The sequence below is a fragment of the Leptosomus discolor genome, chromosome 8 (assembly GCF_034619465.1).
Source record: "Leptosomus discolor isolate bLepDis1 chromosome 8, bLepDis1.hap2, whole genome shotgun sequence".
Taxonomy (NCBI): Eukaryota; Metazoa; Chordata; class Aves; order Leptosomiformes; family Leptosomidae; genus Leptosomus; species Leptosomus discolor.
The window spans coordinates 30,327,546-30,347,563 of NC_141398.1; the positions used below are offsets into that span (position 1 = coordinate 30,327,546).

General features: G+C 41.0%; 1 protein-coding gene across 3 annotated transcripts in view; it reads right to left on the bottom strand.

Annotated features, from left to right (window-relative positions):
* LYRM4 (LYR motif containing 4) overlaps positions 1-19,087 on the bottom strand; it is an 89,702-nt gene extending 70,615 nt beyond the window's left edge. For all 3 annotated transcript variants that reach the window (XM_086469140.1, XM_086469139.1, XM_086469141.1), the window contains exon 1: positions 18,981-19,087. In XM_086469140.1, the coding sequence (XP_086325266.1) occupies positions 18,981-19,066 (86 nt within the window). In that variant the 5' untranslated portion in view covers positions 19,067-19,087. The remainder of the gene's footprint in view (positions 1-18,980) is intronic.
* Positions 19,088-20,018: the final 931 nt, after the last annotated feature.

The window sequence follows — 20,018 nt, forward strand, 5'->3', positions numbered from 1 at the left end:
AGTACATGTAATAAAGATATCCATGAAAAGAAAAGAACTTGTTCATTCAGACATATATCTGTCGGTTTTTTTGAAGAGCACTACTTCAGAGATCTTCCGGTTGATGAACAGGCTGATCAGCTGATCAGCTACTCTAATGGTGTGTATTTTCAGTTCAATAAGCATAAACTCCAAAACTAATTATGTACAATTTACAGGCACAGCTCAAAATGCCAGTGGCAGAGAATATAGGGCTGTCTTCACAAAACCTCCCAACATTAAACTAAAAGAAGCACTATTTGAAGACAGTGGCAGATGAAAAGAATACCAGCAAGTGAAACGGTTGCTGTACCCCATGGATAATTATTTACCCAAGCTGGCACAAAAAAACCAAGGGCATACAGCATTGCAACAAGTTTAAGCCAATGTGAGTGAAGGAGAGCTGGTGCCATTTTGCCATCCTCCCTGGTAGGCACAAACCCTCCCTCTACCCCCTTCAGATCAAGACAGCCAGTCTGATATTTGGCCCTGAGGTGAGCCAGTCCAACTTGGTAATGTGACAGAGGGCCAACCTACTAAAAGAGTTAACTTTTTTTTGTTGTTGTTTTGGCTTTTTCAGGATTAGCGAGCTCTATCGACTCTGAATGAGACCGGATGAGCATTCGTGCTGAGGAGGTGGGATACAGCAGTACTGATTTAGACTGGTACAGTTTGCAATAGATCCCACTCAGAGGCTAAGCAAGCTGCTTAACAAAAGGGACTCCTCAGTGAGAAGGTACCATGCAAGCTCTCCAGAGAAATAGAATGGGAATGCAATTCTGCACACAGTACACTCAAATTCTCCTACAGACCTTTGGAAAAGGTCCTAGGAATGCAAGCGTCCTCTCTACGAAACATTATTGCAATCAAAGACTCTAACTGCATTTGACAACCTACTATTTTTTTCACCATTCTCTGGTGAAAAATGGCTGAAAGATACAACAAAGCATTTTCTTTTCTTTCTGTCATCCAAGCACACTGAAATTTTAATAGAGAACACCTTTGATTTTTCCCTTCTGTGAAGATCTTCTAGCAAGCTAGTGACACAGCAGAACCCAAGCAAGAATGTACAGCTGAACATATTCACTCAGCACTCTCTTACATATGCACACTTAAAACACTTTTCGTGATGCCTACTTACGTGCATCTGTCACACAATTAACTCTCAATTAAATGAAAAGTATGTACTCAATGGGTAACAGACTCAGTGCGATGGCTTCAGACCAAAGCCGCCGCAGGCGGATGGCTACACAAGGTAACAGATGCACATCAGTAGAAAATAGCAAGTAGTTGAGGGTTAATGAGAGAACAATGCCAGGGCCAAAACACTACCACAGACTCACAGTGAATGGGCACTACCTGCTAATGTTAAGAAGCAACAATGCCCCCAAATAATAGTAAACCCCACAGAGTTATGGTTACAAAACAGTCTTTTTCCTAATACTCAGTCATTCACCTCTACCTTTGAAGAGTTCATCTTTTTCCTTCCCCGAAGCACAATCAAAAACCTAACATGTGTCCTCATAAAAATGAAGCCTACAAGAAGCAAAGTCTGAAACAATGGCTATTAAGGAAAAATGAAATTGCAACAGAGGTACTTCAGAAAATCATAGCTGCTTGGGGGGTTAGATATTTTTATTTCAAAATGTTTACTTATGTCATGCCTGACCAGAAAATAATAAAAAAATGTTTTCCTTTTCAATTCTTCACTCTCATATCTTTGTGCTCTGCTAAACTACAGTGGAAGAAAAGAAGCTGAAACACCATGCAGATATACTTGCTTCTAAGTACACAGTAGTATGCTTTCAAAATAAACCTGCCCAAGCAACGTTTTTCTCAGCACCACTTTGCATTTACCAGTATCGCAACATGCCAAAGGTTTAAGTTATCTTTCCAGGACAACTTCACAAATATGTTGACATCTTGTCTTTGTGATTGTGAACAAATATAATGTATTAACGGATCACATCGCAGTTACAGGCTACATACTGCAAAACATAACTCCTATTACAAATGTTAAGTCATTGAGCACACACGCAAAGACAGAAGAGAAGGATTGTGCTATGCAACCTATGCAAGCAAAACAGATCACAAGGGCAGAGGCCAGCAGGTTAGAATATTCAAGACCAAAAAAGGTATAAAGTAAAATGTATTTTTCCTTACTAGCTTAAGTTGTATTTAATCAATTAAGGCAAGCGATCTGTAGCCAACCTTAGGAAGCCCACCGTGGCTTATAATTCTGAAATGAAATATATGATACTTTTATTCAAGAACACAATGTGCAAAAGTGAGATACTGACCATACAGTAACGTTATATCAAGTGGAGGATCCTTTTTATAGGTCATTGTTCCCTTTCAGTAACACTATTTTCTTACCACTTCTCCCTTCCAATTAACATCTATTAACTTAGAGTAGCAACAGCATGAATTTTCACAATTTCCCACTACTACTAGCAAAATGTACACCACATGAGATTTGCCTAACTGAATTTTTCAGAATTACATGTAATCTAAAAATGAAAAATTTTTATAATTAAAAACCTGCAGAAAAAATCATTTTAGCTTACCTTAAACTTTCATTCATATTAGCAATGATGTCTCCATGTACAGAACTACTTCAGAGAGAATGATTATTTTCATATACATGTGTACACATACATACTTCCATATATATGTATGTATTTACATTCTTTTTTCCTCTATAGAGGTCTCATCGAAAGACATCAATAAAGGTGAGGCAAAAGCTGCATGCAGTTACCATTTAATACTAAAAAAAGGAACATTTGACAACAGATGTGTGTTTGAGACTGCGAGGTAAGTACTTCATAGGGAAGTAGTTGTGACTTGTCTAATTAAACACAGGATGAACAGAAGGGTGTGGATGCAGTGTTTTATCAGCAAGGTGTTCCTCACACTCCATCACTAAGCACGTTTTCAGCACTGTCACTTCAGGTTACAGCACAACAACGACACCTGCCTGTTTTCTAAAATCAGAGCCAAGCCTGTTCCTGGAGCAAGGATTTGCTTGGGGGAGTGGGAGTGGTGGCTGGCAGCGGAGAAAAGAAACAGAAAAATCAGACTGTTGGTTAACCCAGTATTACTTCCTTGAATTTTCTCATCAGAGGCCCTAGACAGTCTTCACAAAAAGCCCATAGAATGAAACCTACAAGCCACTACTTGTTTTCTGTGCTAATATAAAAAATATGAGTTCCAATGGCATTGCAAAGAAATATATCCGGAAGAGAACAGCCCTAGATATACTTTATGAGAGAGGATTACCCCAAATGAGCAGAGGAGAGGGATAAAAATTCATGCACATTAGAAAACACACTTGAGCGCCAGTGACTGCAAACCAGTGCATATGACACATGCTGTACGGTTGGATACAACAATGTGTAACTTATTTCTAAAGCAAACCTTGCTACTTTGTGTCCCATATCTCAAAACTTTCAATAAAAACTGCAACCTTCTCCTTGCAAGTTCTCCTAGATCAGAAAAAGTTTCTAATATGCATGCCTATTTCAAAAGGGTTTCCTTTCATTTTCTTTAATCTAAAACCTGAAAGTGCCTGACCATTCTTATATAGAGAGACTGACTTATGGCTGGTTTTAGGACTCCTTTTGCTGACTGTATCCTTTCATCAGTTTGTACCTGCACCCATTTCAAAGAAGAGAGCATGGATGACCAGCCGATCAGCAGGATCACAGAACCATTCATGTGGGAAAGAGCTCAGGAGGTCTCTAGCTCCACCTCCTGCTGAAAGAAGGGTCAGTGATGGGATCAGACCAGGCTACTCACAGCTTTGTCCAGTCAGGTCTCGAAAACCAGGACGGTGACCAGACCCCCACTCTGGGAAACACGCTCAATTGCTTGGCTGTCCTTGTGGGGAAAAAGCTTTTCCTTAAAGCCAGTCTGAAAATCTCTCCTCCTTCACTTCACATCTGCTGTCTCTTGTTCCCGTCAGGCACCTCTGGATACTTTGAGGTACTGGCTGCTACGAGGTTCCGTCAACATTATTTCTTCTCCACGCTGAAACAGCCCAGCTCCCTCAGCCTTTTCTTATGGGGCAAGTGCTCCAGCCTCCAACCACCTTGGTGATTTCTGCTGAGCTTGCTTCAGGTTACCTGTGTCCTTCCTGTATGGGGGTGGGGTGGAGGCAAGACCGGACTCCAAATATGGTCTAACAAGCACTGAGTAGAGGGGGATAATCACTCCCCTCGATCTGCTGGCTGAGCAACTTTTGATACATCTCAGGATGCTCTTGGCCTTCCTTGCTACCAGGGCACACAGCTGTCTGTCTGCTGGGATCCCTAATCCCTGCTCCCTGGCCAGTCAGTCCCCAGCCTGTTCTGCAGCTGAGGCATCTCCTTCCCAAGTGTAGGACATTGCACTTGTCCTTACCCAATTCCATAAGGTTGCTGCTGGCCTTTTCCTTCAGGCTTCTGAGGTCCATCTGGACAGTAGCCTTGCCCTTGAGCATGCTGGCTCCCCAACTTGGTGTCATCTGCAAACTTAATGAGCAAGCACCGTTACTTCCTCTGGGTCATTGATAAAGATATGAAACAAGATGAATCCCAGCATCAACCCCCAAAGACCCGTTAACTACCATCCTCTAAGCCCCAGCAGCCAACCAGTCTTAAAGGTGCATGGTCCTCCACCCATCCAGACCACAACACCCTAACTAGGATACAAGAATGTGGCAGGAGTCAGTGTTACAAGCCTCCCTAAAGCTAGAGGTAAACGACATGCACTGCGCTTCCCCGGTTCACAAAGCCAGGCAATCATGATGGTCAGGCATGATTTACCCTCAGTTCCCAAACATCTCCTTCTTCATGGTCCCAGAATGCTATCAGTACTAATCATAGTTAACTGTGATTATTTTTGCAGTTCTTTGAAACATATATTTTTGTTGCTATACTTCTAAAAATAAAAACAGTTATTAGCTTAATTCTAAGTGTGAAAAACCTCTGCAGAACAGAGTGCTTTTCAGAAAGTCAGGGTTAAAAGAGGAAAGATGTCCAAATGAAAGCATTTTTTTAATCTTAACTGGAGTTGCAACTGCAAAGTTATATCGCAGAAGAGGTTAAAAAAGAGGGTTACCAGTGAAGGACCCAATCAAACAAGTTGTTTGGTTAACGAGGCACTGGGCAAGGATGTGCTGCAGGAACTATGAAAGGAATTTGCCACAGATGAAGTGTCCTGATGGCCTGAAATGACTAATAGCTCTCTGCTAAGTTTTCACTGCCAAGACCCTGCCAACTGCTCACCATCCTGTAGCTCACACTCAGGTAGCTCAGCAGTCCAATTACCAGGCGGGGAATGCCTTGAAACCACATGTTCAAATCCTGACAAGGCTGATTTCTCTCTTCTTGCTTTTGAGACAGATATATATAATTCCATTTGCTGTTCTACTACTTCTGAATAGTTCTTTAAAAAGTGCTGTCCCGCTGTGAATTGCCGTTACAAATTCCATTACAATTTTCTGGAAAGATTAGTGTTGCAGTCCAACGCTGTGGCCAAAATGTCTCTCTTCAGCATGGCTAGGAGTTACCTTCCACTCTAAGAAGAGATGTTGTTTAGCTTGTGACTTGGGTGCCCTGAAAAGGGCTAACCATATTGCACCCCTTGGTGACTGTAACTGTTCATTTAGAAACCTACTGGGTGCTAAGCAGCCTTGCTGGATGCAAGTATTTCCCTCTTGTCAGTGGAAAATTATTTGTCTTTGATGAAGCAATAGTGGTTAAGGCTTTTTTTTTAATTAAGCAACAAGGCATAAAGCCTTGGGATATTCTAGCTACTTGGACTGCAGTGTGGTTGGCCTGGATGATGATGAGAGTTTGATAAGACATTTCTGAAGCACAGCATTATTACTGAAACTAAAGATTTAGTAATTATCTAGTTACAGTACTCATGTTATTCTTTTAATATGGAAATGATAAAAATGCCAATTCCTGAGAAAAGGGATCAAGTATTAGAAATACATTGACAGCATTACATTATTTATTATTATTTATCACTTTTAAAATAATAACAGAGATATTTTGACTTATAAAAGACTAAGAAACAGTTCTCTGAAGGTTATCTGTCCTGCAGCTTTGTTGGTCATTTTGACAGGCCTAGTGATTTTGAGTGTACAGAGAGACTCCTAACAAAGTTTTTATACTTTGAAAAAGTATAACTTGGATTCTAGTAACAAAGGTGATTAATTTTGCTTCTTGATTTTTGCTTGAGTAAACCTGTGCTTTTTAAGAAAGAAGAATTTAAGCATCATAGGTCCAAAATGAATCTATTAGAAGAAATTACACTGAAATTAGATAGGATCCAGTCATCTCATGACAAAGTCAACAATAAACCATAAATATAATTTATTAAACAATACATATGAAATAACACATCACCTGTTCTGTCTGCTTATAGACAACACATTAGAAGTTACAGGATTTGGAACATTTGCGTTATTATCCAAATTTTATCCTCTCATCCATTTCTATCAGCTTTACAGCTTATCCAAAACCCTTTGTTTCTTATAACTCAGTCAGCAGTGACAAACATCCCCCACTGGACCGCCCATCACCATATGGCTCAGTGACCTTCCCTCATTTATAGCAAAGCACTGCATGTTTAGTTTAGCAAATTTGCAACATCAATTTTGACAACAATGATGGATATTTGAAATTACAATGTAATACTTAGCAGCATAGAAAATTCTAATATATGCAAAGCTTATTAGTCAAATCTAGAGCCTAAAAAAAAAAAAATCACTTCGGAATGCATAACACAAAATCACTGTCCTACTTTGTGCATACCACAGAGTACTGAATATTGTTTTTAGACATTTGGGACTGTAAATGTAGTGCCTTTGGACAAGACATGAAATGTTTCAGGAAGCTCAGATACAAGCTACTGTGATTATGTTACCAGAGGCTCAGAAAAAAATAAATGCAGGTTGTTTTGTACACTATGAATGTTACCTAAGGCACTGAAAGTCAAATGAACTAGATCTTTCCTTCTGTAGTTTTTCTATTTAATTTGTTACAGGCTATGGAAGTCTTCACAAGCCTTACAGATGATAACACTAGCACAAAAGAAATGGGGGCTGAAAACCCCAGCCTCAGCCAAGAGTGTAACAGTAACCCAGAAACGCAATGCGTACGAACTCTTGGCGGCACTTAATCCCCACAGGAAATCAGATGCAGCATCTTACAGGAGTAGAAGGAGCCATGGGTAAACAGAGGAAAGGTTTGAAGGAAAAAAATATTCTCCTCAGCAAAGCCCAGTGACTGGTCCACACACAGACCAGGTCAGAGAAGCAAATCTGAGGTTTTCAGACAGGCACAGCTGATTTTCAACCACATACATTACGTTAGCAGCTCTACACACCAGGCATAACATGCCAGAACTATCCACACCGGCTTTCCGCACTGTACACCTTTCCACTCCTTGTACCTTCCAGGTGCTATCAGCACAATCATTGAAAAAAACCAGACCCTTTGTAGGCTAGTTATGGAACAACATGCCCACAGCTCTTGATCTTTGAAGCATGATCATGATCAGCTAAGACAACTGAGACCTCCACTAGCTCCAGCAAAATAAATTTGGCTTCTCAGGACCTATATAACCCACATATCTTTATGGAGTCCAGAAGTAACATACAAATCAAAGTAATACTAAATCCTAAGTGAAGTTAATACAACACTCCTGAAAGTTACTTCACATAAAAGAAACAAAAGGCTTACACCCATTTTCCTATTATTTTTTCTAAAAGACAATGTAGGACGGATGATCTATCTGCCAATTATGAAGCTAAGAGCATCTACCAGCCAAAGTGTTTCTTCTGGGCTATGTATGGCCCGCACCACTAAAACTGTGGTGCATACACTTTTACTCTCCAAACTGTAGATCCCAGCAGACAACGCAATACTTCGATCTAAGCAGAAAACATATAATTCAATATTGGACAGAAAAATGAGATCAAATTTAAGACTTAAGCTATGCTAGTCCAGTGAACAGAAGTAATTCAATAGACCTGCCAACAGATCTTCTGTGCATTGAAGCATTTTAATCTAACCACTGTAACAGAAAGGGAGATCAGAAATATTCTGGAAGACAAAGAGAGAGATCAATTTTCTTTCTCTGTGAAGAGAAAGATTGACAAAGTATTGACTTTTAATCTAGCAAGCCTAAGACGTTAAATTCAGATGTTAATATTTAAAGGTGAAGATAAAGCTAAGGGAAACGTTGGCAATTTTTTTTTTTTTTTTTAAGTTTTCCAGTCAACCTCTTACCACTCTCTCTTAGAGGCTTACACTATGAAGAGAAAAAAAAACCCACCTTTTTCTATTTCCATAATATATCTCTCTCTCTCTCTATATATATTCTATTGAATAAGAGTAAGTTCAGACAGGTACATTTATATATCACAAAAGGTTCTGCATTCTAAGCCAAAAATGTGTTACAAAACCCTCCAGAAAGTACTTAATAGGTAATTAAAAGTCACAAGAAAATATTCACTCATGTGAGTGATCGTAGCACATCTTGTCCTCTATCTGTGAGTAAGAAAAAAATGACATACAGCAAACACCAACTCCTTTCCCTCCCATAAGCACATGGCTGTAAGAAGTTCTCAGACAGCAATTACTTTAAATGTGGAATCAACATCTGGCTCAAAACTCAATAACACAGATGAGTACTGGCTAAGGTTACTGCATGAGACATTGGGAGAGGAAAAGTGGTATGAAGAGTGGTCTATTTACCATAACAATGTTTCCAGTATAACATTTTATGACCAGGACAGACTACCTTCCCTTTGACATTCGACATGACCTTCTGTTCCCCAGGGTAGCAGAAAAGGATTCCAATCTCAGAACAAATTACCCACAGAAGTTGCATAAGCATCAGGTCCCTAGCTAATGGTAGCAATAACTCGCACTGACAGAGAATTTGTCCTTCAAGAATTCCAACAAATTGTTGGGAAATAAAAACCCACAATCAAGCCTCGAAATCCATAAAGGTTAGCAAGTACAGCCACTAGTTCACAGAATGAGGAGTTCTGTGTAAGTATATAAGTATAGTATACTTATTTGCCCAACACTGTATCGCTGTAGCTGGTAGGACTATGTTCATCCTATGTTCCCACTGCTTTTGGAGGTGACTGTAAAGATGCCACCACCAGTTTGACAAAGTCATCTTCGCATTCAAAATCTGCAAATAATAGGCAGCAATTTTTGGTATAAATCACAAACTGAAAATAATAAATTAACAAATTTAGTATAATAAATTAAGAAATTTAGTAAACAATGTGCTCAATAGCTCTGGAAATCAGGAAACCTATTTAGAGATCTGCACAAAATACATTTACTATTGTTCTGTAAACAAAACACTTCAACATATATTTTAATATTGTAAATTAGTTAGGTCAGGGAAAAAGCGTTAAGAGTGAGACATTTAATTTACTTTGGACAGTGATAAAACTACTTCAATCAATAAATGTTCCTCCCTTCACAACTAGTTTACATACAAAGAACATTAACTTGAAAACCTATTTGCTAATTTATTGGACTAGAAAAATGCTGTGATATTTTATGAGTCAAAGATGTTTCCTGGAACTTAGTAGCAGGTTAGTTTCAAGGCAACACAACACGCTTCTATTTGACATACAGAACATAATTCAAGCTATGAACCTCTAGGATGTACTGCAGCTTGTACAATGTCTTAAGCACTTCATTTCAGCTGTATTGACTTTAAAACATCTTCCTGAGAAGGAAGCAGTCTGATGTTATTTAACTAAATAAAAACACTGATTACGAGGGGAAGTGCATTTTGATGACTGACTGACTGTTTCACAAAGAATTCCATTAGTGATTCAATCCAAAATTTGACCAAATGTGAAGGCCTGTACCTAGGCTCTTCCACTCTCACTTATCCTATTCTTAACTGTGATTAACAATGCAAATAAATGATGGCTTCTAAATGCCCCCTGCTACAGTTAATTCTTTCACTGCTATTCTAACATCATCTGCAGAAAAGTGTTTAACATTCACCAAATGCGTAACCATCAGCAGTGGCTATCCACAAGATAAACTGATTTTCTCCAACACCAAGGCTTTGAGGAAACCCGTGTCCACATTTCTTCTGCTTACGCAAACGATGAACAGATGTTTACATCTGCCTGTGACTGCAAGTGAACATTGTCATAATCTGTATGTTTGTTGGAGAAACAAATAATGCTAGTAAATAATACTACCAAGCAAAAGTACCATGAATCTTGCAAGCAAATACTAGTTAACAGAAACCACATACTGTGCAAGAGAAAGATGGAGACAACTCTGTAAAGACACGCTACAATAAATTATTCTCATAAGCACTTAAAGTCACAGAACTTAAGTTAGATTATATAAGCTTCAATACCATAATGGATTAGTGATTATTGCCAATATACTAGAACTGATTACAGTTTCAGGAAAAGATTTTTTTTTTTTTTTTTAACACATACTTCCTCTGGCAGCTAAATATGACAATCTTACTTTCTAGACCAGGATATGCCAGACAAGCAGACTCAGAAGGTCTGTCAAGACCTGGCAATGAAATTTGTGGAGAATCTGACTGCAGACATATTCAGAATCCCACAAGACATTCTGAATCTCATGCTGATTTGATATAAAACGTTCATGGAGCTCTATTTATTGAAATACAGTTTCCTGCAAAGTATATATAAAAAATAGTTAACTATGTCAACTTAAAAATCAACATTTTCTAAATGTAAGTCAAACATCTTTTGATCTAAATGCTATAAAGTTCAAGAAAAAAAAAAAAAGGGAAAGCACTGCAATTCAATGGAGATTCATTTCTAATAAGTTAATGAATTAGTCTTTTGAGGAAGCCTCCACTCATTTGTCTTCCAACTATAAAATATTAATTTTTCCAGAACTCTGTATGCCATGTATGAGCTCCAAACTCTCCCTTGAAGTTATTACTATTCAAAAACTCTCCTCTGTCAAAAAAAAAAAGAAAAAGGAAGCCAAGGAAATTACATCAAAACTGATGCATATATATCCTTTATTGTTTAGGAAGAGCATGATTTTACAAGTGAACAACTTTGGAAAGTGACAATCACTGTTGTACCTTTAAATCCAAGAAAGCAACTTTTAATAAACACTATCAACAGAACTTTGATGGAATGATTTTCTGTTGGGAAATCCTACTATCAAAAAATCAAAACATTTGGCAAAAATCATTAACATTTGGTTTAAAATTTCTTTCCAGAGAAATAAGTTCTGATGGTATCTAGTGGTTAAGTTTTGACATTTTTTGGAACCGAATGCTTTAGTTGTCTTCTCAAAATAATTTATATACAGAATACTGAAGTTAAATGGAAATATGTCAATACTGTCAGACCTAAAGTCTGACCATCCAAAATCATGTTCTTACACCTCTAGATTTTTCCCCAAATGTGCATGCATTTCCACATTCTATTACAATTCAGTGTAATCATCTCAGTCCTTTTCACAGTTTCCATTGTAAACAGCAGATTGAGCATCATCAAGAGCTCTTATAATACAGACATCTCTATGCAAGCATACACAATTCTGATAGAATAAGGTATTATACATAAAAGACCCTAAAATAACATAATAGCCAAATATCTGCATGGTATGTGGTCACTGAAATACTGGCAAAAATTTAACTCCTCAAAGAAAGAGATATTAATAAGGCCAACCACAAATCTGTGTGAATGCTCTACAAAACTGATCTGCAAATATGCAGTGCCCATTTGCTCATGATTTTGGGTCATGCAGCTGCTAGGCCAAAACAAGTGTCTGCAACAGCCAGTATGGAAACCACCCTGCATGCCAGGCTCAGGGATACTGCAGATGCTTGCAGCCCTGACTTTTTTATACTTGTCAAGTAGATTTCAGAGACGGCCACATACTCACCATGTGGGAAATTAACCAAAAAACTCCTAAAGTTTATTATCACTCAGAACACAGCAGCAATTACATAGAGAGAAGGAAAAACATGTTATCTGCTTTCTTTGTGCAGCCAAGAGAAAAACAGATATTGTAAAGCTGCAGTTCAGTCACCTTACTCCTACAAAGAAGTCAGACGGTTCTGCTGGACAGAACTGACAATTCCCCCTCCCCCCACGCCGCATTTCTTATCTCAGCTACAAACTACCACTTTGGATAGAACACAGTACTTTATGACATGGCATGTCTCCGTTTTCTCATCACTGTTTCGGATTTTTTGTTTAATCACCATTTAGTCTTTTTTTCCTCCCCAAGACACAGAACATGACACCAAGAGCTGAAAATCTGTTGGCAGATCTCATCAATCTGGAACTTCGTTAGGAGAACCAACAACAAAAAGGCTTATTCAGCTTGGATAACTGTCACATGTATAACTTTAAAGTGGTGGTTAAATTACCTGAGTAATAAAAGTTCAAAAAGAACCAGTGACCAGATTCTGTATACCAGGGACTACAAGCAACGTGAGATTTTTCTTCAAAGTGACCCAATAAGGTATGTTGGAAGGAAAAGAAAGAAACCCATTTTTGAAAAAGCGTATTTTTTTTTTAATTTTATTTGGTGTGAACTACGTTGTTGAAAGAGTTGTTAGCAGAATCTTAAAAGCTTTATGCCTTCTTGAAGAACAGGTCAACCCAACCTATACTTGGGCACAAGTCCAGCTGCTCTCATGAACACTCTGAACTGGCGTGCATATCTGACTCTTTCCACAGCCTGCTCCTGCCCCAGCTTGAGGAATGAGACACGGACAGCCTGAATCGGTATTGGCAGTAACAACTTACTTCTGGACATCCTCTTTCCTCCAGCAGTAGAAGACACCTTCTGAGCAGCTCCCCTCCTTTGCCTGGACTCATTTGGCCAGAAGAAGCCTTTGCTGAAATCCAAGAGCAGAAACCCCTGGCAGCTGCCAAGCCGACCTACTTGATCAGCTCTTAGCAGCCCACCTTCCCATAGGCTAGGCTGCCATGTGTAGCAACATGATAAAAGTTAGTCTATTAAATGGATTACACGAAATTTCATCTAAGGATAATGATTTTACCTCATATAACCATTTGTACCAGTTTCTACATCAGGTACACTGCAAGAGGACCCACAAAGGTCCTATATATTGAACTGAGGTGCAACCTGTAAGAAAGCTTCCAGGTCCTATACGTAAGAATGGAATCAAGGAACAACCGCAATATTCTGATTGTGCATTCATGCTCCACCAAAAGTAAATTTCATTTCAAGTGACACAAGGTATTAAGGGGCTAGATGCAGCATCTGTGCCCAGCTGCCAAAGAGGAAGAAAAAAAGTCACATTCATTCTCAAACAACTAATAGCAACTCTCAAATAACTCTGACATTACAGACAGCAATGAAATGAGCTTGTAAGAAAAACATAAACACCTGGAAGACAGATAAAAACAAAGAAGGCAGAAAGCTGAGGCAGGATTTAATATAGACATAAAATGATTTTTCATGTTGCTTCTTAAAAAATAAAATCTGGGAAATGAGAGGATGAACACATTTAGATTTTTTTTAATCCCATGTCAAATTTATGTTCAAAGAGTATCCTACAGGATTTTCACATCTTTCTCTAGAGCACAGTATCTAAGAATCTTGCCATTAAGCATGCAGAAAAATTAACAAAGCATATGCCAATATACTTTCATGTCCCAGTTCCTCGCCTTAGCCTAAAAAGTTGATCGGTATACTCACTATTTGAGCAGGACTTTAATTTGGGTAACAATTAGCAAGAAGTCCAAAATGGAAAAGACTGACATTAGCGGAACAGCAACAGAAACAATGAGAAATGGTGTACTGCTAAATCAGACCCCTTGTCCAAATATTCGACGATGGCTCTTTGTTTACTTTCGTGTTTAATGAGGAATCAACAACCAATCTTTACATAACAGCAGCTGGCATCTGACATTGTTCCTTTTTCCATTTCCCTACTTGCAAAAAGCAGACTAAATCTTGCATACACAACAATGACCATCAGCTGAAATATTTTCTTAAACACAGATAAGCTTATTTTTTTATGTATATCAGTAAGAGTTACCACCTCTACAAATACAGAATACCTGGCCATCTGTGCCAAATTTAATGACCTGTCTATGAACATGAGGCTTTTTTTTTTCAGACCCATGTGGACTTACACAAGTAGCAACTCATTGCCACAAAGAAAGAATAAGTAAGCACTTTATTTTAGCGATTATCATTGTTCTTTACTCTGATTTCATGCACACAGAAGACCTCAAACTGTAGAAATGTAAGTTTCAACGTTAAAACTTTGTCTCCCCAAACTTTTACATTAAATTCAGATATTAAGCTTAGTGCAAAAACACAGGAATCACAAACATTTTTTCAGAAGAACAGATTTAATGCCAAAAGACTAAACACACTGAATTTTTACTTCCTAAACTTTCATTCAAAACAAAAAAGCCACATTTATCATAAGCACCTTGAGATTTTTAAAATGAAGATTTTCTATATGTTAATAAAACCTTTCAGAGAAAGACTAAATCAAAATCTATATGAAGTTTAACTAAGACAAGTGGAAGGTCTTGCACCTGGGAGGACATAGAAGAGAGCTCAGCGCAGGCTAGGATCTGTGTGGCTGGGGATTAGCTTCATCAAAAAAGACCTGAGGCTCCTGGTAGACACCAACAAGCTGAACAGGAGTCAGCAGTGTGCCACTGCAGCAACAAAAGGAAACTGGATCCTGGGCTGCATCCACAAGGCCACTGCTCACAGAGACACAGACCATCCCACTCCACTCAGTGCTTGTCAGGCTGCACTGGGAGTACTGTGACCAGTTCTGGTCCCCACAATTCAAGAAAGATGTGACAGACTGGAGAGGTCCAAGGAGGGCCACAAAGATAATCAAAGGCTGGAGAACCTGCCCTATCAGGAAAGGCTGAAGGAGTTAGATCTCTTCTATGTGGAGAAGAGGAGGGCTCAGGGAGGATTCTCATCACAGCTTTCCAGTACTTAAAGGGCAGCTACAAAGAGGGTGGAAGATCTCTCTTCGCCAGGAGCCACACAGAGAAGACAAGGAGCAATGGGTACAAGTTGCACTGGGAGATGTTTCATCTGGACATGAAGAAATTTTTACAGTAAGAACAACCAATCACTGGAACAACCTCCCCAAGGCCATGGTAGAGTCCCAATCACTGGAAGTTTTCAAGACGCAACCGGACAGGATGCTAGATAATCTCACCTAGGCTCCCTTTCCCACGAAAGGTTGAACCAGATGATATTTGGAGGTCTCTTTCAACCTGGGCTATTCTATGGTTGCATGACTCCCTAAAATCAGATCAACAACTATGTTGTTCAAAGCGGGGAAAAACGAGTTGGCACCAAAAAAACAGTACAACTTATTTTGCTCCATTTTGTTCTTAGGTTAGCAGAGATTTGCAAAAATCAGATTTACTAGTTTTAAATTGAAGGACATGTCTCAGATGAAACCACATGCATTCAATTAACCTGTTTCCAATGCAAAACCTGTTTTAACACATTTTCTTCCCTGATTCTTCTATATTCTAGGTAGTTTTATTAATTAATCAAATAACATTGCACATGCTAATAGAAAAATCAGATTCAATTAAAATGCAATTCACACAGACGAGAAAAAAAATCCTTAAATAAAAATGCAACATCAAACAATTAACAGAGAACATAATGGATAACTGAAATAAATATACAATAAATCAAGAAATACCTTTAAAAAACCCAAATTATTTGCAGAAAAATTCCAAAAGAGAAACATAAAGCTTCTGACATTGCTCATAACTACAAGAAATTAAAGAATTAGAAAGGTGACCAGCCAGAATTGTGTCATATAATGTCTCCCAGAACTTATTAGCCAGTGTTAGTATCTTTATAGGCCAAGGAAGGCGGCAGATCTGAAAAATCATAGTAATGTTGGTTAGCTAGAATCTCTGGAGCTTATCCAAGCCAAACTCCCACTTGAAGTAGGCCTACTCACAACAAGGTCAGGTCAGCCACAGTGCTGTTTGGTTAAATCTGTCGTGAAAGCCTTCAAAAACAAAGATATCAAAATCTCTCAGGGCAACCTGCTCTAGTCCTGTGCTAACCTTTGACAGAAAGCTCTCTTCCACTAGATTCCCCCATGTTTTGACCACTGAGCTTCAGTCATGTTAAACAAACAAGAAAATCTAAAATTCAGATTATCCTCATTTGCAAGCAAATGTTCTAACAGCTTTCACATGTTCATAAATTCTTTTGTTTTCTGTACCAAAAGAGAGACACAACATAAAGCTATTATTTAAATCACAATTTAAATTCTATTCAGACATTATCCCTTAAATCAATTCAGTTGAGACTGTAATCCAACATGTTATAAACCATGAGAGGATCTACTTTTTGTCAACCAAGCAGAAGAAAACACTATGCTTGTTAAGGACCATCTTTTTGACTGAAAACCTAACACCTTCCCTCTTCGCATATTGATTTTCCTCCAATCACTCTTCCTTCCTCAGGCTGTCTGCATGGGTAGTAGGGCAGACATGAAATTACTTACAGTCTACTAAATTCTCTCTCCCTGCGGTTAAAGCCTGGCCTACACATCTAGGCCTCCAAATACTCCATGACATTTACTGCAGGACTCTGGAGATGCTTCTGTGTGTTGCTATCCTGAAGGCTGTCAGTGGTGACCTCGGTTAGTTTAAGACACGAACATTATTCTTCACAGTTACAGCACTAAAAAGTTCTTCTTGGGTGGCAGAAGAAAATTTGGCAGTACCAGATGACATACAGAATATATTTACTAGGAAATTCACAAAACAGAAATATTGAATTTTCCATCACTATCTGTATGTACACTTCTAAAGGAAAAAGCACAGTAAACAAATAAGGAGACAATAACCAGCTGACCGTACTGCAGAGGTACACTTACAAACATGCACTGTTTGCAAGAATAAAATATTCTGAAATTCTCTAACTGAAATCATGAAACACTAAGATTAATCTTTAACACTTTCTACTTTGCTACAAGTTGGTTCCTTTACAAAGTCCTTAGGTTTACTCCAGGGTATTACCATATCACATTACAGCAGCCCTGAGGACACGGCAGGAGTGCTTATCTTGTCAGAGAAGCTGCTAGTGGGGTGTCCGTTTTAGCTATGGGTGTGGCATAAAGACCAAGGCAGAATTGTTGTGGTCCCAGCAGATCTCTACATACAATAGCTGCTGATTGTTTCTTGCTAGAAACTGCTGTTGCTCTTAGTGCTCACAAAAGTGTATACACCACAAGACTTTATACAGCTACTGATTTTGTAGTACCTAAGAACAGGCCCATCAAAAACTGTGATCTTTCATTTAAGGAAAGGGAAAACTTGCACCACAATACAGTGTCAAAAATCAGATATCCAAGGTAAACACATAGTTTATGATTTCTATCTTCTCGAATCTGCTAGTATAAAAACACTAAAAGAAACAGAACAAAAAGCTTTTCATTGCATTAAGCAGAATACTCATTGGTGCACCTGTTGTTGCATGATAGTTAGCCTTGCCTTTGAGCTGCATGCCAAAACTTCCATACAGCCAAGACCTCTCAGGCACATACTTCATTTTCAAAGGGTGTGAGGAGGGGGGCTGGGCTCCAGGTATGGTTCATAGAAAAGAGACGGCAATTTTGCAAGTCCCCAGTGCCCCATCAGCAAAGGTCTGGGCAGAGGGGGGTGCACACGTGGTCTGTGAGGCTGGTGCCACCACTATGAGGTGGTGCTGGCTTCCTTCCTCCCACTGCCATGGACTTGGCTTCCTCACTGATCACTCCCCAGCACAAACCCATTGCTGTAGCCCAGACAGGAGCTACATTCAACTGATCACCAACTACACATCTCATGGGTCTCAAGTCATCACCATTAGATATAATCCTCTCTTTGTTAGCCAGAATAACAACAAGCTGGGATACTCAGGATAGCTAAGAGCAGGGGGAAGCCTTGATAGCAAAGGAACTAAAGAAGAGGAGGGGAACATGAGGCGAATACATGCTGCTGTATGGAGATGGCAATGAAGGTTTATTATCTCCAGCTCAGTTTCAGCCCCACGGCCCTTCTTCTCAGGGCACTCCCTCACACATGAGATTTGGGGAATACTGATGCCTTGAAGAATGCAGAGCTCATCATGGCTATGCATGTTCAAAGGCTTCCATTCCCAATTCTTGCCAGGCTGGAGATGAATCACAGCAAAGGTAGCTCATGTGTGTCTGCCTGTGGTTCAACTGAATGGTAAGGTGAATAAAGTACTAGTGGGTAATTCAACTTTGCCAGTGCTGATGGGAGGCACCCCCTGTGAAAGCAACAGATCTAACAGAGACCAGGCCTATGTCTGTAGCATGCAGGTAGGCAGGCATACCCTTGGCCATGTCTTTCATCAACAGTCAGAGAAAACAGCCAGCGTGGCGTCCTGTCTGGCAGAACGAGTGAACCCTGCTCCCTCATCGCACACAGCACATGGTGTCAGGGTTTGGCAGGGGAGCCATCCTCCTCCAGAACAAACAGGGCTGCAATCTGGCCCCAGCTCTCCCATACCAGCAGAAAGACTACATCCAGACCAGACACGAGCTTTTTCAGGCTGGGACAATCTCTGTCCTGTCCATTCCTCATACAACAGGGAGGGGCCACAACCTACTGCCCGGGGCCAGACAGAGACCGGGGGCTGACCCTCCCCTGCGCCCCGAGTCGGGCCCCGGCCCAGGGCACAGCTCGGCCTCGGCGGCCGCCCGCTCCTCCGCGGGTTCCTCGGAGGTCACAGCTCCCCTGCGCCCGCCAAAACCGAGCCCCTCACGCAGCCCCTGCCCAGCCCCAAACACCGCCGGCAGTCCCCCCCCCCCCCCCCCCCCCCGTTACCCCCACGCCTCTGCGGGTAGAAGCGGGGCCGGGGCCGCTGCCCGCCCCAGAGCCCGTCCCCCCCGGGCCGGGAGCGCACCTGTAGTTGTAGCCGCTGAAACATTGGCTCTCCCGCAGCAGGGCCCGGTACAGCCGCAGCACCTGGGCCCGGCTGGACGCTGCCATGTTCCCGACACCAAGCGGGTCCTCCCGCGGCGAGGCCCCTTTCCCCGCCTGCAGCGCCTGGGGCCGCGCCGGTTCCCAGAGTCGCCTCCCGCCAGCTGCGCCGGCCTCTCTGCACGCCTCCACGGCGGGCAGGCAGGGGCGGGGGCAGCCGCTGCGGCAGGAGCAGGAACGCGGTGAGCGGCAGATCGGTGAGGCAGCAGCCGCGGCTCGGCCGGGGCCCAGTGCAAGGCCCTGGGCGGGCGGGGACAAGGCCGCGGCCCGAGGCAGCCCCGGTGTCGGCGGGCGTTTTTCCCAGCGGAGGACTCGGGGCGGGTCTCAGCCCCGCCGAGTCGGCCCTGGCCGGCGCCGCAGGTGTGGTGGCTCTGCGCGGTGTTGCCGCTTGAGCCTCGGCCTGCCCTGAAGCGCTACCACTGGTTCCCTGCTTCAGGCTCGGTCGGTGCGGCTGCGAACGACCCCAGTGCTAGTAGAAGGAGGCGGGGAGGGGGAGGCCTAAGCAACGGAGAAGGGGAAGGCCCAAACGATAGAGAAAGGGAAACTAGCGTTCAGACAAACTGGTCAGTAATGGCTGTGTGCACCCACCCTGGTTTTGTTGGTGCGTTGCTTGGGAAGGTGGGTGTGGGCAAGGTAGGATTGGTGTGGGGCCTGGGAAGGGGCAACAGGTGACGTGTGTTTGGTGATTGCGTTGCAGTCGCTATAAAATAGCAGTGACTGTTCACTGGCCCTGTGACACTAGAGTTTCATGTGTTGTAGTGATGTGTGGGTTATTCCTCTCTTAAGATCCTGTTTTAAATTGAATTCTGTTGTTTAAATTAACTTGACTTGTGTAGCTATAGTTCAGGTACTGGTCAGGTTAAACAATGAATGTTTCTGAAGAAGCTTAGCAAGGCTTTCTCATCTTTGCCTTTATTTTTAATAGGAAATCTCTATTTACCTTTTTTTTTGCTTTTTCTGT